Consider the following 26,523-nt stretch of genomic DNA (forward strand, 5'->3'; position numbering starts at 1 on the left):
TGAAAACTGAAAGGACAAACTGAGCTGCTGAAAGGGTTGTTAGGCCTATGGACATCTGAAGCAAAGGAAGGAGTGGAAAGCAGAATGTTCTCCAGTCAAAGTTGGATAAGTAGAACTAAATACAGTAATACAGACAACAGTTAATCCACTGCCAGACTCCTTTGAAGCTGAACTCATAAGCATGGTGATCCAAGCTTACACTGAAGTAATTTGCATGCATCTACAGTTCAATCAATAAAACAGGACACCAAACAGGTATTTACACATCAAATAGGGTCCCACAGGTCCATTCTGACAGAGCTACCCTGCTTAGTCTATGTAACCTACCAGAAGCTTCAACTGTAGAATAAAATCCATAATTCTTCATGTTATTTCCTCTGAAGTTTCCTCCATGCTATGCTTTCCAAGAGTACTTTCTTTGCTTTTCCATGTTCCCTCAAGTGTCTGTATGAACTCAACAATCCCAAACTGAATGCTGCACTTGTCTGGAAACTTCCCCAGTTCCACAAAGAACAAAAACAGGCACTTCACCTCTGTGCACATGGCCTTGTCAACGCAACCAAGAATTCTGTTTTCCTCCCCACCACAATCATCACCTTGCTGATGTTACATGCAAACCACCGATAACTCAGTAGTCTTCTGCACTCATCCTTAATCTTTTCATTTTCCTAATTTCAGGCCACTTTCCAAGATCCTGCACTGTCTATTAATTGTCAACCAAAGGGTGTGGAATCCCCTCAAGCGTAGCATCATTAATAACAGAAGTGTTATCTTTTGAATGATGAAAACTAATAAAAGCATGTGCTTCAACTGGTCCCCAGACAGTCATTCTAGTTTCGGTTATTTGATGTTCACCATTTGCAATTCATTTTGCTGCACCTCCCATTACAGTAATTTTCATTACATTTCTTTAGTTCACTTATTTATTATTCATGTATTATTATCATCACATTATTCAGAAATTGCTTTCCCAAGTTCCATGCTTCATCAAAAGCGAGTCCTCTCAACTTGACCACATTCAATAAACTTGAAAATTGTTCATTATTTTATACTCATTTAAGACAGCTTTCTTAACACACTGTTAATACTGGTCACAGCATGCCCCATGCATATCAGTGCTCAAGAAGCACTTGGATAATGCCTTCAGTAAAATGCTTAAACTTCTGCTTAGCCATGCAGTGATCAGGCAGGTGGACTAGATGATTTCTGAAGTTCCCTTTCAACCGAACTGTTCTAAATAAAACTCTTTTTATGTAACATTTTGGCTTTTAGAACTCACACATCACACTTTGCAGTTTTCTCCAGCTCATGTTATTTAATCAGCCATCCCATTAAGAAGCCTGTACTTCTTCCCACTGCTTTATTTCTAGTGCATTGATTGAACTTGTTTGTTTAAAAAACATCCCACTAAATTACCTTCCTCAAAAAAAAAACCTCCGATAAAACATTATTAAAAAACAAACCACAAGTTAAACCATTTTCTTGTTTTTTCTTGATGTCAGTGTACATGGGACTTTTTCTAAAGATTACTTACAAACACGTATTGTGTACTCACTTCATCTGCTTGTTCAAGTTGGCACATCTGTATATACACATTCACATAAGCATACACAACCCCGCACAGAAGTCCTCCCAAATCTGTAACTTGTTCCACTAGAAATGAAGGCTGACAATGGAACATGTACTGCAATTACTCTGTATGCATTTAACAGCATTTTCCTACCTTTTTTAAGCCAGCAAATCCTTCCGACTCCAAGAAGAAAAAGGCAAAGGGCATCAACACAAACAAACATAAATTGGAAAAAAGAGAAGCAAGATTCCATAAACCTGAAACGAACAAGAAAAAGTTTACATTACAAGTTTCTCTATATTAGAAGTTAATCATGTTACATTTTCCTTTGTTACATACAACAATGAAGCAAACATAAGTACTAACAGAAGCCACAATGTAATGGATACATAGCTATCTATGGGTCACTGCTTAAAAAAGAAAATACTAGTATCATTCTGCATCATAAGCTTTGAATAAGAACTGGGTACCAAATTCAAGAGAGAAACTGGGTGAAATCTTGGGAAACAGGCTGCAAAATCAGGTTGACTACTTCCACTATATCCCACTTTTTTGGTATATTCAAAAAATAACTTTCACGACAAAAGTACTTCATCACAAGCAAATCTCAAAAAATTCAGTTCTACGTATTCATTATCTCACACATTTTTCCTTCAGAGAAACTCAGACAAACTGTGGACATTTTGTAAAATACTATCACTACCTCCAAACTGACAGCAACAGCAGCTCCCACAACGATATAATTAGTTCAGTTGTAAGAGGAGAGTATTAAACTATCTGAACATTAGTAATGCTTTCAACATCATCTCCCAGAACATTCCCGTGGAGTAGCTCATGAAATACAGAACAGACTGGACAATGAGGCAGACTGAAAACTGGCTGAGCTTTTAGGATCTAAAGGTTGTGAGCAGCAGTAAAAAGTCAAGCTAGAAGCCAGGCACCATTGGTGCACTCCTGGAGCACTGAGGTTAACATCTTTATTAATGACCTGGATGATAGGAAGGAGAGAATCTTCAGCAAGTTTGCCAGTGATGGGAGGAGTAGTATTCTGCTGTTCAGATGAACCTCAACAGGATAGACAAATGGCATAGAGCACACTCAGGACCAACTGGTGAGAAAACAGCTTTGCAGAAAAGGCCTCTGAGGTCCTGTTAGGTACCAAGTTGAACAGGAGCTCTTGCAACAAAGACATCTAAGAGCATCTTTTGTTGCATTAGGAGAAGTGTTGTCAGCACTTTAAAGGAGGTAACCTTCCTCTACTCAGCACTGGTGATGTACATCTGGAGTGCTGCATCCAGCTGTGGGCTCCTCCATACAAATGGGAATATATTCTAACAAGCCCAAAGGACCACAAAAATAATTAATCTTCAAGAAAAAAAGAGCTGATTTTATCAATGTATATAAATATCTGATGGGAGAGATGGTAAGGAAGGCAGAGTTGGACTTCTCGTAGTGGTATTCAGTGAAAGGAGACAAGGCAACAAGCACAAACTAAAAACAAGAAGGAAAAAAAAACCTTTTTCACTGTCATTGTGGTCAAACACTGCAACAGGTTGCCTGGAGGCATTCTGTAATCTCCACTCTTAGATGTCTTCAAAACTCAACAGGACACTACCTTGAGCAGCCTTTTCTAACAGACTACATTGAGCAGGGGCATAGACAAGACGATTTCCAGAGGTCCTTTCCAACCTCAACCACTCTGACTTAGAAGAAAAGACAGCAACTGACTACTACTAGGACATCTGTAAAACACATGTGACATCTGCAGGAAGGGAAAAGATTTAGGAAGCAATCTGAAGTGATAACTGGTCTTCATTAAGGCTATCTGCTTTATTAAGATTTTCTGATGTGGACACCTTCTGAAACAAATATGTACTCATTAACATCATCCTATCAGATGTTTACATGATGCTGTGTTTCTTCTTAAGAAGTATTATAGCTTAACTTGCACTTTCATACTGGTGTAGCTATAAGGTTTAGCTAGCGTTACAAGTACTGCATCCTGAAAATACAGCTTCTATTCTGTAGTTGAGAAAAGCACACAGATATCTACAATTCTACATGACTACTGTATCACCTGAAATGCAAAAAAGAACATCCTCCATCGTGAAAAAAAATTAAAGAAAAATCAAAATACCACCTTCCTTCTCACATACAGGCTTGTTTCCTTTCTAAAAATTGTCCAGTTTAGAAAAAAAATAGGAAGAGGCATGTGCTGCATGGTATGAGAAGTCACTGTGGAATAAAATTCCTGTATTTAGTTCAAAATGTGAAATGGCTAGGAGTTATCTTTACCTACTCACTCCTTAAAAAGAAAAAAATGAAAAGTAATAGTAGAAGAAAAGACTTCCACCAGACTTATCTTTTTTCCCTGTAAAATATTAAAATCTAAAGGAGGAAGAAAAATGACAGGGGAATCTACTTCATCAGTTGATAGTGCCAGGACGCAAGCTTAGCCAAGTAAGTGATACAAAATAAGACAAGAAAAAATCAAAAGATGCATGAAATATAACACTGAAATGCTAAAGAAAACAGACTGCTTAAAGGTGGCTAAACTTAGCTAATAAAGAGGGGGGATTTTTCTCTTTAGAATTTGCTGTCAGGACGCTCCTGTTACCATGCAAGGAACATTAACACACAACAACATCAGGAAGAATGTAATCAGCAGTCCTTATCAGAAATGGAGTAACAAGAGTTCTGTTTACATGTGTATGTATTTATATATATGTATGTGTACATACATATATACACACCCACTCCTCCAGAAAACGCACAGAAGTTTGAGCTGAAATACTATTCAACTTTGGGTTGCTTTTTTTTTTCTGGGAGGGAGGGGGGGGACGGGGAGGAAGGATATTTTTAGATATTTTCTCTAATGGAAAAAGAGTATATTCAATTATCTGACACTAACAAACTGAACTAAAACATGTATACACAGTTGTCAAAATTTCAGCAGCTGTGTTACATGTATCTACCAATCAAAACAGTGCTAAAAGTTGTATATAATACATATAGAGCATTTTAAGAGATGGGATGATGGTACACATCTCAAGTGATGAGTAAGAAGTTGAAATCTAAAATTTACATTAGTAGCTGACACACAATATTAAACTGTAGAGCTACAACAGAAATATAACATTACAAAAGGTAAGGACAGTGCTGTAGTGCTGATGACATACATACACGTGTGTATAAATATATATGTATACATTTCAACAGGTTCCCGTTTTTCTTTCTTCCCACCCATTTCACTGACTGAACACAGAGGGCCTTCTACCCCTACTACATTTCTAATTTATCAAATTAGGATAAGAAATCAAATTAAAATACACCCAGAAAATAAATAGTTACTATTATACAGATCGTACCTTGAAACTGCCTTAAGACGTTTGCAGATCTTAACACATATAAAGCTTTAAGCAGTTCTTGTGGTTTGTTCTGGGGGAAGGTCTCTTTTTTTTTTTCTTAAACATTTTTGCAGTGACTTAAGAAAATCCCCAAAGAAATAAGTTAATAAAACAAAAGTTAAAAACTTGGGTATTTGGAAACCATAGAACAGCCTCAGCAATTCTTTTCTGATTCATGGCAGTTTCTTTGCATTTTACCTCCACCTGGTGGTTGTACCTAACAACAGCACAAGTGAACACTTAGCTGTTAGAACCTCAACCCTGCCTGGGTTTAGCTCAACACACATTAGTTAGTATTATTTTATCTGGGCCAATCTAAGGGCCCTCTTCCTAGTTCCAAAAATTGAAAGCATATACTTTATCCTATATGGCATTATTCTATATGACAAAACTATAGCAACAGCCAACAGTAAAAACAACACACGTTAAGACTACAATTAAGTATCTCAGACTATACCTGCAATTGATCAATTAACACAAGCACCAATTTTCCCATTCAATAACATTTGCAGAACAGTAAAAAAAACATACATAAAGGCAATGCTAGACAGTTATGGAGATAGACACATTTTCTCTATCAGCTCTCAGCACATATTAGTCATAAATCACTTCAAGAAGGTAGGCCGTTCATTATATGGGAACAGGGTTTTGCAAAGCAAAGCAACACTACCTTGCAAACCCAGTGAATGCCACAAGAGGGAGCCCCTTCCAAAGGGAATGCTTTGAAATAAACACCGACTTTGTCAAGTTCTGAGAAAATACCGATATACCTACCTGGTCACACACCTAAAACCTGTTAAAATCTCTGACGGCTTCACACTAACTGAGGTAAATCCTGTTTCAGTTCAGTCACCTCTACCACTAGCATCAGCTTTGATCAAACTTGGAAACACAAAGATGCTGAATGCCTCCCATGTCGATCATTGCTATTGGACTTAGGAAATATACACAATACCACGCAGGCATAAAGACTATCATATTAAATCAAAAGATGATGACGTTCACAGGATAATTCAGAGGCCTTTTTATGTGAAAACTACATCTTTCCAGCAGATTTCCAAGTAAGCTGCATTTTCTGAAGTGTTGTAAAAAAATCTAACATATAAAGAGTATTGCAGAATTGCTCACTACAGAACTTTTACCCTCTGCAATACTGTATTCTCCCCAAAGTAAACTCAGACACAGTGTGAAGGATTATCTTCTATGAAACTGCCTCTCTCCCATGTTTGGGAGAGAAGAATATAACTGCCTGAACAGCTAAATTCCCCACTGCCATGTAGGAGGCGTGCTAAATTAGCAGTGCCCTATTACATGTGTGACAGCATAGAACATAAGACAATTTGACTACAAAAATTTTGAAGTCATGGAGCCTGATCTCTCATTTAAAATAGATAATGTGCAAGTGCAGTCAGGCTACTCAAAGCTTTAGCCAGTTAGATTTTGGAAAATTTCCAAGGATTTAGTCTCTCTGGATAGCCTTTAACCATCCATTGTGAAGCATATTTCCCTTATGTCTCTCACACGTTGCTTCTTGTCTCACACCACATGTGGCAGAGAAGAGCCTAGCTCTTTTCTCTACATCCCCATGTAGGTCAGTGAATATTGCAGTCAGCTCCCTGAGCTTTCTCATTTCCAGAATCTCTCTGTACCCAGGGATGCAGGGCACTGATCTGTTTGTTCCCGATTATTATCTAACACAGTCCTCTCCCACAACACCCAAGGTCTCTACCTCCCCCTCTGTGCCAGTTTGGCACAGAGACCTGTGAAATCCTAAAGCAGACGTTGCCAGCAAAGACCGAGGCAAGAACTACCTCAAGTTAACAGCAGGATGATGCTTTCCTTGATCTTGCTGTATGTGTGTCCCTATGTCCCAGTTAGGAAATCAGGCTTCCCTAATTTCACCCCAGAATATTAACCCAGGTGCTATTTCTATACTCCTCCTAGGCAGCTCATCCCCACTTCTACCACCTATGAAACTCCTCTTCAGATTTGACCTCAGGAGTTTCCATTAGGCCAAATCAGCCCCTGTCACACCACACCTACTTGCTGTCATGCACACTCAGGTGCACTCTTACAGCTCTTTAAGGAGGTTATCCCTGGAAATAAGCATCTCTCCTGGGCTGCTTCCTCTTTGGGGCACTATGCAATGACGTCCCACTTCCTGAACAGTACAAAGTCTATTCCCTTAATGTATGTCTTTATCCTATCACTTCTCTTATTTTCTTGTTTTACTATCTAGATCACACAAAAAAATACTCAACTAATTTCGGAAAGGTAAGAGACAATATGCTTTATCTCCTGGCTTTACCAACCCACACATTAAATCTGTTGTAAATTTACATCTCATTAATGAAACCTTCCAAGTTGGGGATGGGGAAATTCAGGAATTTGCTTTACATATTATCAGATGTCTTACTGAAGTATTACCAAACAGACAAAAAAAAAAAGAGATTTCATGCAGAGCCCAAATACTATCTTAAGTTCATTCATTTCAGATTAAGTACCTCCACTCTCTGTAACAACGCATTATCTCCTTCCTCCTACCAATTCCATTGAAGAACATTCATGTTCCCACCAACTATTTCCCTCAGACAAATAGAGATATGCAAAAACTTTTCAAATATTAGTATTCATTACATACATTTTGTTATACTCAAGCATATTAATCAGCATTGGAAAGAATAGGGAGCTCAGGGCATCATCCCTGCAAGCATGTTTCCAGAAGTTACACTCTTCTTGAACTGTTCCAATGAAAACAAGTTGCATTTTTATGGTGCCTCTTTATTATGCTTGATACATTTACATTCTCATTTTCCTCGCTTACAAACAATGAAGAGTTGAATTTAACTAATCATAACTGCTCACAGCTAGCATGTTTCTTCAGATGAAGTATGTCCTTTGAATACAAAGTTATCATCATAAGCAAACAGGCTTATGAAATTTGCATTTACACACAAGGAAGTATGAACAATATGTTTTCAAGTTACTTAGGCTATGGTAGGTCTTATTTACAACAGTATTCAAAGAAGTCATTTTGGTTTATTAAAGAACTACTCAGGCTTGAAGGGATTAAACAACAGAACAGTGAAAACAGGTTTTTATGACGCACAATCCAGCACCATACCCAACTAACCAACAAAATATCAACAATTCATCTAACATCTCAAAGGAAAATAGTGTTATTAGATTAAAAATAATGAAGATATCCATTTTAATTACATTATGCTGAGTACTAACCATGAATTAGTGAGCCATTTAACCACTGAATATAGTAGTTTTGTGGAAAAGAAAGCAGGATCTCATTGCTGATTATTGAGAAAGGCAGAAGCAGGACTGCACCAGCTGAAACTGCTAGAGTGAAGGTGCTCAAGAACAGCCTGAAATTTAAAGAAATGTACCACTGTTACCAACAACAACATGCTCTGAACAGGGTTAAACAAAGTAGTTAGCTACCTATTAATTGGCGTCTGAAGGCAATCCTGTGATTTCCACAGTATTTCACATCAAACAAGCAAATTCTAATACCAAGTAGTTTACAGAATACACTGAAATACTTACTAGTAACTAATAATAACTGACTACAGTAATCCTCTTTGGAATTGTATGCATTCAAAATTACAAGATAAATTGCTGAAATTCATGGAATTTCATTTGATAACTCTTTTTACTTTTAATTTCCCCCTAAATTCTTACTATACTTTTTTAAAAGCAGAGTAGCTTTTTAGTGTCTACTATAAAAATGGGTACAGTTACACAAATATATTAACATCAAACAAATAATTGCTGCTTTTCTTTCATAAATTACATATTTGAATATCATCTCACAGCTTGGGGCTTTTCGCTAACTGCAAAGTCAATACAGAGGCATCATTAGGATTATGTGAAGTATTCAACCTTATTCCTTTTAGATCACAAATACAATTCAAATGAAATGCCATCTTGTGGCATTGGAAAGAACTGTGCTCTTCAGAAAAAAAGGCAAAAACATTCCTACAGAACAAAATCCTGACAGAACAAAGCTGCATAACAAAGAAATTGGGAATTATCTGAGTTTGTAACAGGAAAGTCAATAAGCTACTTACAGAAGTCTTACTTTTCCATAATAGTCTCTGCAAATCTATTGTTCATTCCACAGCACTTAATTTACACAAGAAAGTCAGTGTGGCTAATTTCATTTCAGAAGAAGGTACCACTGTATGCTTTGGTTGGTGTTTTTTTTCTTTTCATTTAGGATACTGAATTACTCTAAGCCAGAACTGCAAAACTTAACACACTGTCTTCTAAGATGCTACAGCAGTTTGACTGTTTTCTCCCCCACTCACCTCTTAAGTCCTGAAAACTGTGCTATGCAATGAAATACCTATCTGCATGTTTGATAGTCACTGCATTCTGAAAAATAATATGCCCACCACTTTCAGTGAAAACATATTATTCTGAAGCACTAATCTTGTCCTGACTTACACTGCAGTCTTATGAAGTACAGAGTATTTACAATTGATATTTGTTACATTTCTGAGCTAAACTAGGAAAGAAGATGCAGGGAAATAACAGCTACCAGGCAAACTGCACTTTGGATGCTGAAAAATTCAGTCAGGCTAAGATCACTGCTGCCACAAAAATCATTCCATCTGGAAGAGTTTTAATTCACTGCAGTTTTAAAGCAGAGAAGAGAACCTTTTCTCTGAATTAGAGCTGAGAGCCTCCTACACTAGGAAAGTAGTGTTTTTACCTCTCTTGATCTGAAGGCTTTGTGGCAAATGAGCATTTTAAATTCATAGAAAAACATCAGACATCAGTGGGCAAAGCATGTCTAAGATTTGTTCCATCTTTGTGCGCCTTTCAAGCTTGCCACAAATGCACAACCAAAAGTGAACAGCTTGCAATGTACTCGGCACTTTCCCAGAGTACAAGACAAATCAATAAAACATGCAATGAAGCTCTCCTTCCAACAGGATGACAGTACCACCATGGAAGAGCTAAGAACATTATAATAAGTCAGTTGCAAACCCACACAGTTTAGCAAATTACAGAACTGAGAGGGCAGCAACAGCTCACAGATGTTCTTTAAATCTTCAGACATATTTAAATAGGAGAGATTAATATCTAGCTTTATTAAAAAGAACAGGAAGAGGACAATCTCTGGCAGACCAGCAGGTCTGGCAAGTGTTTCACTTCCATTCATTATTCCTTTATAAGTACTCTTCAGATGATCAAATGCAGATGTGTACTTCATGGTGAGTTAAGTCACTCCCCAGAATCCACTGCTCCCCTTGACAAGATTGCCATTGAGTAGCACAGTAGGACATACTTTATATATAAACATCTACATTTTAGACACCTTAACTTAGATGCAAATCTTGCACTGCACTGTACCTCTAGCATCAGGTCCCCATGCAACCTTTTGACCAACACAGTGCTTATCAGGAAGGGCACAGGTGAAAGAAGCCCTACACCAAACTGCCTTCTGTCATCATGCCTTTCACAATGCAAGTTGCCACCTAATCAAATACCTTTCCTCTGCCCTAGGAAAGCACCATCTATTTGTCATCACATTTAAGACAGACTTTTACTTAATTTGGAAGCATACACAACTCCTATCATATTCAGGAAAAAAAATGGTCTTAAAAATAGAGCTATACATACGATATTCTGTTAACTATGGCATCTTCATCCTCTTGCTCATCTGAAAAAAAAATAAAGAAATAAATTGGAGCCAGTAAAGGAAAACCTGTTGTTGTACATTCCAATTTTTTTAAATAAAAGAAGTCAATCACTTACACCCTTTATCTATTCTTCATATCCTTTTCTGTACCTCTTGGTGTTATTTATACATTTGATACCATCTTAGAATGAGCTTTTTTCTTTAAAGTCTGAGGTTTTCCATGAAGTTACTCAAAAATTATTTTTCAACTTAAGAATAAACAAACCAGGTGTTTCAAGTTTAAGAGACATGGACACTCATAACAAATGTGTAGTCAACAACACAGCGTACTTTTACAGAATAATTTCATAAGAACAGAAGTTTTGTTTCCATTTCTTTGAGTGGAATCTGATGCTGTTTTGATGGGAATCTTATGGCATTTTCAGAGACCAAGTGCAGGTCTCTTATGAATTACCTCAGCTAGAGAAGTTGTAGAAACAACAAACAACTTCTCCAGAAAACTCCAGAAGTGCAAACTCTACAAACTTATCAGTAAGATTTCAGCAAGCAAATGAAATTTGTCTATGTGAACACAAAGCTTTCAAAAAAGTAATGACAGCTGCAGAGCATTTCTTCTCACTAGCTGATGAGATCAACTGCCAAAAAGGGAGAAGGTGTCCTTACAGCCAACAGTTTGTCACATCAATTCCTTCTCCCCAGTACATACCAAGATAGCAAGGTATTACATTTTATTCACTTGTTTAACCTTTACTGTTTTTAAAGAGCATATATCATTTAAAAAAAATGAAATTTATTTAATATTTTACTTTTTATTTTATACATAAGTCCATCTATGAAAGAAACTTGATTCTAACAGGTCATTAAAGACCAACAGTCAGTTTCTAGCCAAATTTGAAGCATCAACATCTTGAGGTACACAAATGCTTTTCCCGACATGACTGGCTGTGCATCAAGTCCCAAATAAGCCATCAAGAGTCAAACATTCTGCTGCTGTATACATATTTTTATGGCATTTGCCTTTAGAAGAGATAAAAGAAAATGACAGGGGTCCCCACAGATTACAGATTAGTTTCAGACATACAATGTTTCTAAAGTAAGGAAAAAAAATTATCTCAAGGAATAAGAATTCAATGAGGAGGTCATAAAGAACAGGTTAAGCAAGAACACCAAAACAACTACATCTGAACAAAGGAAAATCATTAGACTAAATCTACTACTTCCCTTCAGTAGTACTGGCAACCTTTACATTTACCAGCTAGAGCTCTGAACTTGATTTTGACACTAGAAGACACTGATTCTAGCAAAGACTACATGAAAGGAAAACAAGATCTAAAGGCAATAGAGGCAGAATTTCCCACTTGAAATTCTCCTCTTTCCTCTGTCTTAAAAAATTCAAAATCCAGGCTGCCACAGTGCCACAACGAAATCGGTTGTGGCCATCCACACCTCCTCCCTCCAACCACATATTCTCACTCAGTCATGAAGGACCAGCTGTGGCACTCACTGATCTTCATAGACACTTCAGTGCGTTTCCTCCCTTCACGTTATCAGAACACACACTGAAGGCTACAAGTAGTGCCAAAGCTGGAACAACAGAAGGGATGGAGAACTCATGGCCTGGGGACAAAGGGAGCAGACAAAGGGTAAGACAGCAACATATACCAACAGACCAGCTCAGGATGACATGGTACAGCAGCCAGAGAAACACATTTGGTCAGAGATCCAGGCAGGTTCTTCTGCTTTTCTTGTGGTAGCAGAGAGGAAAAGGATCACCTATTCACTCAAAAAATAAAACAAACTTTGAATGTATTAACAACTTCATGCTTACCTGCTTTTCTTTTGTATCTTGTGATTATGAAGTAGGACACTATGTAGAGAACAGCAAATAGGAGAAAACAGATCTGGAATAAAAAAAAGTTGCATTTTTTAGGTTGTGAAAAATGTCTGGGCTATAATAAAGAGTAAACAGAAAATACAGTATCAGTAATTTAAATTTCAATGCAGATCAATAGCAGCACTGATACCATTAGCACAAAATCAGCACTGGTTTTATGGTTTATATGCTATTAATAGAAAGTTAAACCAGTAAGAACAACTGAAAGTAATACAACAGACCCACTACAAGTCCATCAGGTTTTGCCTCAAAATGGAAAGAAAAAAGCCCTACCAGCAGCAGTATTTTATGTTTGTTTGTTTTGTGTGTGTTTGGGGTTTTTCTTTTGTTGCAGGGTTGTGGGTTTTCTTTTTTTGTTTGTTTTGGGGGTTTTTTGTTTGTTTTTTTTAAGTTTGAATCCATTTAAGTTATGTCAATATCAAAAGCAGTAACACATTATCATCATAGGGGTAATTGTACAATGGGCTGTTGAAGATCTGAAATAGAATAAGCTATCAACATACATAAAGAAAAAAGCAGCTGTTTGCTGTTTCCATCACGTTTTGAGCCCAACCAATTCTAGGCAACAGTATACACCAGTGAAACTGCCCTTGGGTGAGCTAGTCAAACAGTCTCCTCTGCAGTCAGAAAAGCCAAGGGCAGAGCTCCCCTCCTCACAAGTCAGACAGCTTATTTAGGTCAAACATACCTGGAGCCTGGGGTGACTTTCTAAGTTTCTAAGATTCGGCACTAGAACTTCAGTACAATAAGACAAGGTCAAAACAGCTACAAATACTTCAGGAATTTGAGAGGGAAGGAATTGAATGGGTAATTGAGTGGAAGCAAGACAACTTTAACCCTCCATGTCTTCGGGGGGGGTAACAAAAAGAATCAAGTGTCTTGAAGGAGACTTCAGTGGCTCAGCCTTGCTTCCCTTATCTAGTTTACTGATGCCTATTAAAAACATGAGTCAGTCAGAAGACAGTAAAGCATGTCACACTGTGATGATGTGACCCTTAATCTTCTTTAGTACTTGAACAATAACAGTAAGCTGCTGTATACCAGCTGTGTAATTCATTTTTATTAGCTTGCAAACACAGTACCTATGCACAACGGCTGAGAAACTACTTGAAGCAGCCCTAATAATTAAGACTATTTTTCTATTTCCTTTTGCTTGTGCACAATACCAGCTGTGACCAAGAAGGTCTCAGAACACAGCAGTTAACCGAATAAGCCCAAATTGTTTTAGCAGATTTTATTAATGAAGAGAGTTCACCCTATTGCCTGCATAGGTTTTTCAGTCAGTTCTGCCTGTATCTGCAAATCATAACATTAGAACACTGATCTGTTTTGCTCCAAACTGAGTTTTAATCGCCACTTTGATCTGAAATTGCAAAATTGCTTCACCGGGAAGCACTTCAACTACTTCTTTAATTGGTTATTTAAAGATCTGTTGCCTTTAATCATAGAATCAGAGAACAGTTTGGCTTGGAAAGGACCTTAAAAAATATCAAGTTCCAACTCCCTATCAGGAGAGGACTTAGTGAAAAATACAAATAAAAGTAAACTAATGGTGTTATTTCTCTCTTGCAGCCATACATACTAGATCAGCATCAAAGCACAGCCAAGAGTCTGAGCATGGCATCTGGCTGCCTGTAGCTTCCCTACATGCTTTCCCCAGCAATAGCACCATGCCATAGGTCTGAAGTGGCAACTGAGCTCATTCTGAACTGACAACACACACTGGTGACATCCGAAATACTGATGCTAAAAATCAGATTTCATAACTATGTCTTTGAATTCAACAGTTTCATCCAAATAGAGTTCACTGCCCCAGCTTCCCAGAGACTGCTTCAAAGACAGCAACTTCAATAAGGAAAAGTGATTGAATATATATATATTCAATATATATATATGTTGGTATATTTTTGAATTGGAAAGGGCAAAAACCTTGAGAAGCACCTTGGGTTTTCAGAGCACTCCAACACAGCCTGTCCTGTCAGTAACAGATAACGCAGTGCCAGTGCTGAATAGAGTCCTTCTCTAAGTCCCCAGTTCCTTCAAAAGTAGACCAAGCCTACAGACAGAGGCATCTAATTTTAGGCACCCACCTTTGAAAATGAGGTATGACATACACAGGGTCAAGTAAAATTATTTTTAAAAAGAATCCACAAGACCCAAATAGCTTTGTTTCCATCTACAATACTGTTAAGCACTCTTCTATTAAAAAAAAAAAGAACATAAGTATGACTGCAATCTCTAACAAAATAGATGACCCTTTCTCTAGCTGTAATTGCAAGGTTACAGTGAAAATGTGGCTCTGAACTTACAAGAGACCCCTGAGATAACCGACCTATTTGCAGGGCACAGCAGGAGAAAGCTGTCCAGTAACATGAACTGTCAAATGTTGTATTTCTGGTCTTAGATGACAGCTACTTAACAACTCAGCAATAACGTGTAACTATATATCTTGGTGTAATTACCCTTCTACTTCTGTCAGAATGAAGAAAAAAAATGCTGCCATTGTAAATATTTGGTGAGGTGTTTATTATTGAAAACACATAGAATTTTTAATGAATAAAGAAAAGAAAGCAGTAAATTCTCATCAGTAGAAGCTTCAGGTACTTAACAAGTAAGAGTGTTCACAAGCTAAAGCTTTGCGCTATTGAAAAGAAGTCAAAGAAACTCAGATGTGTCTCCACTCTCCATTTATAGTCAGTGGAACCCATGGTCCTGAGCTGTTTGTAACCAGCTTTCCAAAGGGAGCAGCAAAAGCCAGCATCCTAACTATTTTTAGAGTAGAACTCCTTCAAGATGAGGAAAAGGAATGTGTTTGTCCATGAGAGCTGAAGAATAGACTCCACTGTCCTGTCATGCTGCAATCCTGGGCTCTTACTCCTCACAGTGCTCTTTGTTTCAAGGTATTTTTGTATGGCAGCAAAAAAAAAGACTGCTTGCTTGTACTTGTTTTACTTTCAGTCCGTGTTTCTTAATTACAAATGAGTGAGCTTGTATGCAGTGCTCCGGGTAGTCTCATGGCTACCTGGCATGGCTACCAGCAGCACTACACCATCCCTTCTGCACTCAAAATACTTCAATCTGTTCACCCAAAAACCATGTTAGTAATTGAGTTATCCTCCAATCACCGAATTCATCCCTGCTGTTCTCCCCATCTGCTGAGCAGCTCTCAGCATGGGATAAAAATTTCTTTTTCAGGGCTCAAGTGCATCACCACCTCTTTTTATCCCTCTCAGAAATCACATCTTAATCTCTACTGCTTCTATTTCAGGGTAACCAGGTCCTTAGTGTGCTGTGTTCCACTGATGTGGTGTGTTGACCAGAATTCCTAAAGAAAAGAGTGCACCCTAAGAGCAAGAGTTTTCTTCATTGTCAAAGCTGAACAAGATTGCTCTTAATGCTGAGACCTAAGGAAACTGAATAGCAGATTTTTCCTAATGTGACAGCTGTTGTCACGGACACTACAACCAGCTCCTTATTCACTTCACAGCTCCACTACAAAGGCACATCTACCCAGTTTAAGAAACACGTTTAGATGTATTCTCTGGATATAGCCCTTCGCATATGCAAAGGAAACAATCTAACAAGAGTCATGGGTCTGAAAAACAATTCTTAGCAACTTTTTTTTTCCCCCCACCTTTAAAAAAGGCTTAAAATAGGGTAACTCCACATAAAAATATGCTTACAATATCCTAAACCAACTGTTAACTTTCATTTCTAATCAAAGTTCTTTCTTAAGAAAGAAAGCATCCAGGTAGTCATACTGAAATAGAACACTATTCTAAAAAGCACACCACGCACAAAAGTACATTGGTATCTCTAGTGAAGGAAGAACCCATATTCTTAAGAAAAGCTTTCCTTCAGAAAACTATTATATATGACATTATATATGACAGTAGTATATATAAGCTAACACCACAACGTGCTATTAAATCCAAGTCATACTGCAAGCTGTGTTTTCAATCAAGAAACAGTGTTTTATGCCATCATTCATCTCTGCAAGAAGATCTGACAAAAGGTGAGGATGCTGCAAATGCAGTGAATCTAGGACAAGTTGTATTGCTCATAACCTAAAATCTTCTGCAAAGAGTTTGTCGCTGGAGCTCAAATTAAGCTTCTCCAGATGCAAAGGGAAAGTGAAGACAGAATGTACACAGCTGTGATTAATGAGGATTCCTGACACTGATGGCATTAATTAAAAACCTTATGACTTTATGATTTTTCACTTCCTTAAATTTATTTCAATTTTACAGAAGCACAAAGCAGTCATCATGCTGCTGTAGTTAGGCTGCTCCTAGAAAGCTATGTCAAACCTAACCATAGCACGTTCTCACATTATAGGGTAAGCACACTATCTTTGATTGACTAGGTGCACCCAAATACAAAGGAAACTAACAAGAACATAAGAATTTTTATTGTCAGAGCCCAACAGTTATGCAAAATAATTTGTAATGTGTTGTTGTTTTTTTTTTCCCCTAAACACCACCCAGCAACTGAAAACAAAACACATGGATGCGGTGCTACATTCAGGGTCTTCCTTTTAACCGGGAGTAAATAATTCATTTGTGTTTCTCTGCATGGAAGGAAAAAAAAACATCTGGCTCAACAAGCAAACAAATGCATCCTTTCCTGGAGGTCCTCAGGTTCATTTAGGAAAGGAAGTGCTCTGTGTTTCTGCTGAGGTTACACACAGGATACACCAAGAGAAACAACTTCTGGAGATGCGCTGCACTGCATTTTGTTGTCTTATATCCAACTCTTCCACAGAGAAGATTCTGGATCTGTACCAGACAGCTCAGATCCTGTGAGGATGAAGCTGGAGATGAACTGCATGCTTTTCAGCTTGTTGCTATGCACATCTGAGGGACTGGCACTGCAGTCTAATAATAAACACAAGTAACAAAAGTCTGAACTAGCTCAAGTTACCTTGTACATATCCCTGATGGTTAATAAAGATCGGCTGACATCAATTTGTCCATGCTGATGACCTTTGAAACTTTGGAGCTAAAGTTCATGCCATGGATTGAAAACCATCATCCTCTTCTGTTAATTACCCCACTGTAATCAGTGATGCCCTCCTGCTATGAAAAAGCTGGGTATCTCACAGAACACAGTGCTTAACAGTAAGGAACCACCACAGAACTCTCATTTAACAAGAGCTCACAGTCCTTAGCACATTTATTTAACACACATGTAACCTTTTCACTAGAAAAGCATCAAAGCAGACAACTGACCATTTCTTCCCACTTAACTGCACACCGGTGCTTAGAGTAGGCAAAGTAAATCTGAAGAAGCAACACAGACAAGACAGCGTTGTACTCTGCTACCTATGAAATAAAGGAAGGATGAAAATAACATTAAAGTAGCAGCTAGGTCAGTGTTAAAGATAGAAAAGCTACTGTTATTACATATCCATCAGCGTTTCTAGGTGAAGCACATGCAAGAAGAAGGCTATGGACATATCAGAGAGTACCTTCACTTCTTGCTGTTACATGACAGAACATATCCTTTTCCTTAAGTAGAAAAAACAGCACAGAGAGAAGGCAGCATACACCATGCAACACCACCCTGCAAAACACACCTAAGAACATGCTTAAGAGTTGAAAATTGAACTGGTGGTTGTTTTGCTTGACCAACTGTTAACTAAAGTAGTAGTGTTATACTACTGAGTTTTAGTTTCTGTAATATAAAACACAGCACTACACACCCATCCTACTGCTGCTATGATATTTGAATATGCATTAATATGCCACACAGCAGCTGAAAACCTTCCTACTGCTCTACTTGGCAAGTGTTTTTGTTTACACCTGGGAAGAATGGCAGGAATAAAGAGTAGGGAAGCACAGGTGGAGATGGATCAAAGCTGAACATAAGAGGCACCTCTTGTCATGTGAACGACCAACAAGGCGGCTGCAGCAGTACCAGGTCACCTCCACCTAGTCACATGCTTAGCTTTTACAGTGGTGCATCATACAAAGCTGCTAATTGTTATATGCACAAAAGCAAACTACAGTCATGATGTTTAAAGTCTCTCCTGTTCCCACATTAAACATCATGCAAATGCTTGCACACTACTAACATCTCCAAAAAGTCAGTGCCCCTAGCCATTTACAGAAGTACACATTTACAGCCTTGGAAGGACTGGAAAGACTATAGACCATTGCAGAAGTTAAGGTTTTCCCACCAAGAATCATCACTAACCTCCAAAATGAGGATATATACCAAATCAAATAGGAAAACAAGAAAAGACAGGAAAGGTGAAAGCACATTAAAAATATATGAATTAATAAGTCACTTGCAACCTTCAAATAAAAGTAGTAAACTTACAGTGCATTAAGTGTATAGCTCAAATAGTTTTCTTTAACCCAGAACCAACCTCTCCCTTGCTTACCACAGCTTCACTAGGAGCATGCTTCCAACAGCTGCACTTTCACCAGAGGCACTTCTCTCAGAGGGTCTGGGACCTACAAGTTCCATCATACACAGTATCCCTACATCACAGCAAAGCCTGAGACATTCACAATAACCCACCTTTCTCTCAGATGCATCCTGCCATCTCATCCCGTCCATGTGTAACACAACCAGCTATCCAAACAAAACCCAACTTTGGGTACACTTATCTGTGGTCATTATCAGTAACAGAGCTCATTTGCTGTCAGTTATTCCATTGTTTCTTATCTTTGTCTCAAAGCCTACCTGCACCTTGACATTTTCAAGTCTATGTTTCCCATACAGATTTTTTTATACTGAATTTAAGCAAACCTGAAGTCTTAAAGAGACTTCTGCACCTTCCACAAAATTGGCCTCAGTTTTGGTCAACTGCTACAACAAACAAATATATTAGCTTTCTAAAGGAATTCCTTTGAACTGCAATAACTTTTTACACTTCTGTCTTCCTTGCTTCTTTTATGTAAATAGAAAAAAAGCAGAACACTCCAAAAGTTGCTTGTTTTCTATCTGCTCATCCAAGCCAAGTGTTTAGAGATACCTATTGATTCCAGATGGATCCACCAGTACTGATCTTCAGTATCAGCAGCCAGAGGATGACTCACTGCTTCATGAAGTACAAAACAGCACGGATGTTTACCAGTAAAAGTGTATTTTTAAGATAATACAACACCCCGAGCATTTCATATATATATATAATTATGTTATTATGTGCAATCTTCTACCTTGTTTCTCATGCCACTGCCACAAGTACTCCTTTCTCTCTTTTTTTTTTTCACCTCCAAGAATTATTTTGAGATGCAAGAAGCAGTTCAAGTTATAAAGTACTCCATAAATATTCACAGCAAGGATAGAAGAAGAAAAGAAACGTTAGTGAATAAAATAAACTTGCATAAACTTCGAGGTTCTTCTTCTACATGAACTAGTGTAATGCACTTACTGCTGGCATTTGTCCCCTATATGGCAGTATAACAAACCAGAAGACATTTTACAAAAAACAGAAACATTAGTTGTTTTTAGTAAGTTGTTTTTAAAAATTACCAGTGCTGCTAGTCAGCATTTTCCTCTTGGCCCACAACCAGAATATCATCACTTCTGGCATAAACACTGCTCTGCAAGGACCACAGCTATTGTCCAGAGCAGAAGATGAAGGAAGCAGAACTGGTCACAAACAAGAGCAGGCTGCCAGCAGGCCACAGCACTCCAGGGGGATCGCTCTTCCAACAGCCACATACAGCACAAACACCAGCAGCAGCCACACACCAGATCCTACTGAAGAATCCTGAACACCTCTCTACCCTGAAATACAATAAGAGGACAAAGAATGTAAATAGAAAGGAAGAGAACAAAGCTGCTTCAATATTTGCTTATAGTTGCATGAAGGAATTAAAATAGCATTTTTGTGTTCAAACTTATTCTGCCAGGACTGCCAGTTCCCCTCCCCCCCCATGTCATATTTAGTATAATTAATCATTTCCAAATCTACTTTGCTTTTTAACTAATGATTCCACAGTCACCAAGTTATGTTTCTCCACATTCTTCCCCTCGCTCTATAAATAAGCACAGGCACACCATTTATTTTGCCAAGGAAGCCTCATAACCAAGTGCATGTGTGTGGTATTATAAGCTGAAAAATGTACACTTTTTTAAGCAGAAGAATGCTATCAAGAAGTAGTAAACTTACCAACTAATACAGCAGAATAGAGGACTCAAATGGGAACAAATGAGTGTAAGAGTATTTTTCAAAGTAAAGCCAGAGGAGCAAAGAGACTGAACACCCCCCCCACACACACATACACTTAACTACTCTGAGTTTGGCTGTGAAAAGTTTTAGCAGCAATCGGGACGCTTTCATTACGTTGTATAAACAGATGCAGAAACAGGACTCAAGGAAAAACCAACTCCCCAAAAGCTTACATAGTTTCCATGGATGTGCAAGAACTTAGCAAACTAGAAGTGAGTTAAAGGATCAAGAAAGGTGAACTAAGTGTACAACGAAGACAGCAACAGACTAGCACACATTACCTGGCATTTACATCCTACAATACTTGCACATGCATGCACATCAAATAGAGAAGGCATGCTGTCCATGCTCTGTAACCAACTAAAGCTGATTTGCAGAATGATGCAACCAGAACAGAGCACGAGTCCAGCTCCGTGAGGGCAGGGCTTTACCCGACTTAGAGCAAACTCATCGTTCTGTCATGCCTCATGTTTCTGATGCTGGGTCATCAGCTCTCAATCTTCCTGTTTACCTTACAGAATTTTAACTACAAGACTGACAGTTGTTTGTTCCACTAAGTATTCCAAACAACAGGCCCTACAAGCAGCAGATTCACATTTCAAGAATCGTGCTGAAACCAGGTTAGAGAGCTGACCTCCTGTAAGGAAGGGATCATCCTCATGAAGCAACAGAACAAGGCAGGCTATTCTCGTGCAGCCAGGTACACTCTTGTAAAACCAGAAACCACACCAGCACGCCAAACAAGTGGCTCAGAGATGGATGCACCTAAATTTAATCACACATTAAACCACAGGGAAGGTCACCTCAAAAGCGGATGAAAGATTTTTTTTTTTTTAAGTCTTTAATTATTCTTGCCTGATCCACAAACATACATCAAAAACATTTCTCTCTCGACAGAGAAATTATCAGAAGATGGCACCTACAGAAAAAAGTTAAACACTGCCAGCTGAAGGGCAACAAGCCTTTGTTTTACGTTACATAGCAAAACTTTATGGAAACTTAGAAGCTTGTTCGTTCTGAAAATAGATGAAAGAGAAATGAAGCATTACACTGAAGTAAAGCTTTGCATGCCTTTAGGACTCCTTCGGGAAGCACAACCTGGAAACTCTAAAACCATTCAAAGAGGATGAACACAATTCACAAAACAGGAGAGAAAAGAGCTTTCTTTTCAACTACGTCAAACTTGCCCTGATTTCCTTTCTCTCCTGAATGCACCACTTCGGCCTCCAGTAAAGGTCATGCCACAGAACTAGGTCTGCAAAGACAGGAAGATATTAACAGATTCCATAAGCTCGAGTTGTTTCTGTCAACAGACACAGAGGTTTCCTCCATGCTAATATTGCAAGAACTTCAATCCTTTTATTTACCACCCCAGTGACCCCACTCCACCTGCAGCTGGAACAAAAGCCTCACACACATATCAGACAGCAGAACACATTCCCTCCTCCAGCAAAGGACTGTACCTGTATCCACAGCAGAAACATTCATTTACATGTTGGATGACATGATTTTTACCATGCAGCTTCAAGACCAGCTAGAGCAGTCCTAAATGCAGGGGTTGTAAGCATAATGGTGCATGTAAACAACATGCTCTGTGTATTTCATTATCTGTAAGCTAAGAAGAGCAACAGGAGGCCACGCAACACTCACATTTGCAATACACTTCTGCAGCTGTGCAAGTGCTACAAGAAAGGTGCACACAACTGCAGCCTTCCGACAGGAATTAAGGGCAAGAACACAACTTTGTGTATGTTTTAAAAGTGATAACTTTCTGTCCTCAGTGATTAAACAATAATGTAGAAGGCTTTTCACCAAACCAAAGATTAAACTGTAGTTGGAAAAGAAGTTTTTGCTGAATATTTTCTCTTCACAAGAAGCAATGCTGCACCTCTGAGTTATGCATTCTTGCTTTCCCATGTGAATACTTACATGACTACACGGACAGGAAGAATTACAAATTGCTCTTAGAAGAGCTGCAAAGCTTTAGAAAAGTAGTTGCAGCAAGCATTAGTTACTTCTTTAAAAACAAATAATTCAATGAAAAGTATGAATTTGTTACATTGTGCATCTTCCCCAGTTACAAAAACAATACGTAGCACAGAAGGTGTCAGAACAAGACTTTGGGGACAAAAGCATGAGATTCAGCACAAAAAAAAAACCCACAAGTGGTAAAATGGACACTGGGGAAACGATTCTAGCATCCAAAAGAGCTGCAGGATTTGTGGACACACTTCTGCTTTCATCACACAGAGGACAGAAATAGTTCCTTACAAAGGAGTACTAGTCTCTCAGTGCCCCTCCACTGGTCATGGGTCTCCTGACACACCTAACATCTATTCACACAAACAGGAAGAGCCAGAAAAAACTCCTGAAATAACAGCTCTCCTCATACCAACTTGTGCTGCACTCTTAAGAAAAAAGGATTCTGAAAGTGCAATACCACAGCACAACAAAGTTAGTGATAACACATGGATTTTTAAGATACAGAAATTATCACACTGGGGAACCAGGCAAGTCTCTTATCAAATAACTGAGTTATGTAGGCCTATGGCAAAATTGACAGCGACATTTAAGACTGCTTCTTCATATAGCTGAAAAACACTCAAAGCTAAGGTACGAGGTTATATTTTTATCCAAGACATCTCTTAATACTCACACAGCAGTATCTGCAAAGAGAATGTAATTAGTCCAGCAGAGTTAGGATGGTATGTGGCAGACCAAAATGGTGCCACATACGTACAGCAAGAGATAAGCCCCATCAGAACACCCCTACAGGCTTTAAATAGCCCTGAAAATAATGACGAGGTGATATGGGAGGAAACCACAACAGCTCTCTCCATCTGCATGTAAGGTGCAGTGCTGAGGAAGATGGGACAGCACAGGTGCTGCTCTATGAGCTGTATTCCTTCACCCAGAGACCACGAAGCACAGCCAGAGAAGGACCTGAGGGATGTGAGCAACTGTGAAGGTTATACACTGCAAAGGATTTGTGTTCTTGCAGCCGGAGGAGGGTATAAGCACCACAAGCAGCACCACTGGAACCCACACGTACCCTCATAGACGCAAGGCTGCACTTGAAGGCTAAGGTGCACTGCCCAGCACACACGGGCTGCTCAGAAGTACACCTACACATACAGCTGTGTGCACACATAGATGCATCCACACTTACACACCGCACTGCCCCGCTTTGCTGGAAGCACAGGAAGGCACCCAGAGAAGCGGGATGCCGAGCGCAGGGCCGGGCACGGAGCAACCCGGGCCGCAGCCCGACCCCCGCGCTGCCCCCGACAAGGCCGGGCCGGAGGGCAGCGCGGCTGCGAGGAAAGCAGCCCCCGTGAGGGGTTGGGAGGGGGAGGGGCCGAGGGTGACGGCGCGTACCGTGTACTCCCGCACTTGGCTGTGGAAGTTCTGCTCGCGGATCGACACCTCGTCCGCCTCCATCCTTCATAGTCCCGCGGCCCCCGCGCGCAATGGCGGCCGCCGCCGCCGCGCCTGCTGCTGTCCCCCCGGCGGCGGGCGGGCCACCATGGCCGGCGGCAGCGCCCGCTGCTCCCCCCGAGCCCGGCCGGCGACCGAGAGACTCCAGCGGCGACGAGCTCCGCCGCTCTGTCAGCGTGCAGCAGGACGCGGAGGAGGAGGAGGAGGAGGAGGAGGAGGAGGAAGGGCGGGCAACGCCGCCTCAGCTCCTCCTGCTGCGTCACCACGCAGCGACCGCGCGCACACCGCAGCCGCGCCTCCGACCGCCCGAGGGAGGGGAGGAGCCAACGGGAGGGCGGGGCGGGGTGGCGGGGGCGGGGCTCCGCGTTGATGGGCAGGAGAAGGGCCCTGTCCCTGGGGGCCTGCCCGGCAGGAAGGCGGGAGCTGGGCGGGAACGGGGCGGGTTCACCTGGTGCCGCCCTCGGTGCCCCTCAGAAGGGGAGTTGTGGTTCGCGTCTGAGTTCGTGCTACATGAGGGAATTCGAATTCGCTCTTGTACACGCAGCTGTGCAAACTGTCGTTCAGCGTACATTTATCTCCTAGCCTCTGGCCCGTTTTCTTGCTTAGAAGCACATGAAGTGTTTTATTAAATCTGATCGTTAGAAAAGGGGGAATGGTCTTAAACTGAGACAGGGGAGGTTTAGGTTAGATATGAGGAGGAAGTTTTTCACAGAGAGGGTGGTGACACACTGGAACAGGTTGCCCAAGGAGGCTGTGGATGCCCCATCCCTGGAGGCATTCAAGGCCAGGCTGGATGTGGCTCTGGGCAGCCTGGTCTGGTGGTTGGCGACCCTGCACATAGCAGGGGGTTGGAACTGGATGATCATTGTGGTCCTTTGCAACCCAAGCCATTCTATGATTCTATGAAAAGTCATCTTCGACTGTTTGATGCATTGCCTGAAGTGCTGAATTTACAGAGAACTGCCTTCTGCTTCAGCACAGCCGCAGTTTCATCCTGGTTCTTTCCACACTTTCAAAGACACAGACAAGTATGTTGCAGGCAGAATCGCACAGTGAGTGTAAGAGGTGAGAAAAGTCCCACCCTCTGTCCTTCTGAAGTCCACTGCCTGTGCAGGGAGAGCGTCTCAGTACTTATTGAGACTTCAGGAATGTGAAAGGACCACTAAAAATAGACCTGGAGGAGCAATGAGAACAACATCTTTGACACAGTTCTGGGGAAAAGCTGTCCTACTTCACAGCTATTCAGTCCACAGCAATAGATTGTATCTGGCTGATAATATAATTACTTATTTGTGTTTTCTTCAACTATTCCCCCTTATCTCCGGTCATCTCTTCTTCTAGGGATGCTGTGCACTGAAAGCATCTGTAGCTGCCGAGATGACTTTGCACGAGACTTTGGCTTGTGAGAAGGGCTTGCTCCAGGCTGGGTCTAGAGAGAACAGTGCAGTTCAGGCAAGGTTTGAAGACAGAAGTAAAGTATTTTAACTTAAACAACTGGAAACAACAGACAACAATTTGTTTTGCCAGAACCTGTTCTAAGAGGAATCATATGCTCTCAGCTGTCTACAGTAGACAAACCCTATTCTTAGAAAAGATCGCACTTAATGTTTGTACAGAACAGACAGGCTCCCAGATTTCATCGTCTTACACACAATAAGTAACACAATACACAATAATCTGCAATGGTATGATAATCACTTAGGCCTTCACTAGATTTATGATGGAGGCAAAAGTACGTGTTGTAGCTTGAACAAACCAGGGCTATGACCCAAGGAGTGCAAGAAGGTTCCAGGCAAAGGGGAAAATGGGAACAATCAGAGATTAGGCCTGCAGTAAGTAGGTAAGAAATACACAGACTGATATGAAGTCAAAGGAGGAGCACAGTTGAAGTTCCGGCTGTATATTCAATTTGGAATATACCCAACGAGTAGATGCAGGACATAATTTGTCTCATATTATGGACTGGCAAGTTCTTTCTTCCATTTCCATCAGCTGCATCATCAGAAACTTGAAACGTATTTATATTTGCTGAAAAGGCAGGAAAAAAGAACACCTTAATTCCTTTCTTGGGCAGAAGTTATTGCTCAGTTCCAAGGTGTCTGCACCACAAAGGAAGGTCACGGTAGCCACCACAGCAAAAGCTATTTATATCAAGGGATATGCAGTCTAGTATAAGCTACTGTTGCAAACTGATGAGAATGTTTACTAACAAACACGTTGATGTGGGTTCATCAGTACAGAAGTAATATTTGAAGAATACCAAAAGAAAAACACAAAATATGAAAACAAAGCCTGAGGTACCTTTATGAGTAGGTAAAAGACTGCTGGAGGCTTTCATCCATACCTCAGACACATAGAAAAAAA

At 39.9% G+C, this 26,523-nt stretch overlaps 1 protein-coding gene across 4 annotated transcripts in view; it reads right to left on the bottom strand.

Moving 5' to 3' along the window:
* The window catches only part of LMBR1 (limb development membrane protein 1), a 65,718-nt gene extending 41,350 nt beyond the window's left edge, over positions 1-24,368 (bottom strand). The window contains exons 1-7 of one of the 4 annotated variants that reach the window (XM_046917136.1): positions 24,100-24,368; positions 21,003-21,976; positions 20,019-20,276; positions 12,468-12,540; positions 10,621-10,660; positions 8,215-8,354; positions 1,724-1,827 (exon numbers count right to left, since the gene is read on the bottom strand). In XM_046917136.1, coding sequence (XP_046773092.1) covers positions 1,724-1,777 — 54 coding nt within the window. In that variant the 5' untranslated portion in view covers positions 1,778-1,827; positions 8,215-8,354; positions 10,621-10,660; ... (2 more) ...; positions 21,003-21,976; positions 24,100-24,368. The remainder of the gene's footprint in view (positions 1-1,723; positions 1,828-8,214; positions 8,355-10,620; positions 10,661-12,467; positions 12,541-20,018; positions 20,277-21,002; positions 21,977-24,099) is intronic. The other 3 variants (XM_046917134.1, XM_046917138.1, NM_204172.2) reach the window with 3 other exon arrangements.
* Between the last annotated feature and the right edge of the window lie 2,155 nt (positions 24,369-26,523).

Source organism: Gallus gallus, chromosome 2 (assembly GCF_016699485.2).
Source record: "Gallus gallus isolate bGalGal1 chromosome 2, bGalGal1.mat.broiler.GRCg7b, whole genome shotgun sequence".
In the NCBI taxonomy this organism is placed as follows: domain Eukaryota; kingdom Metazoa; phylum Chordata; class Aves; order Galliformes; family Phasianidae; genus Gallus; species Gallus gallus.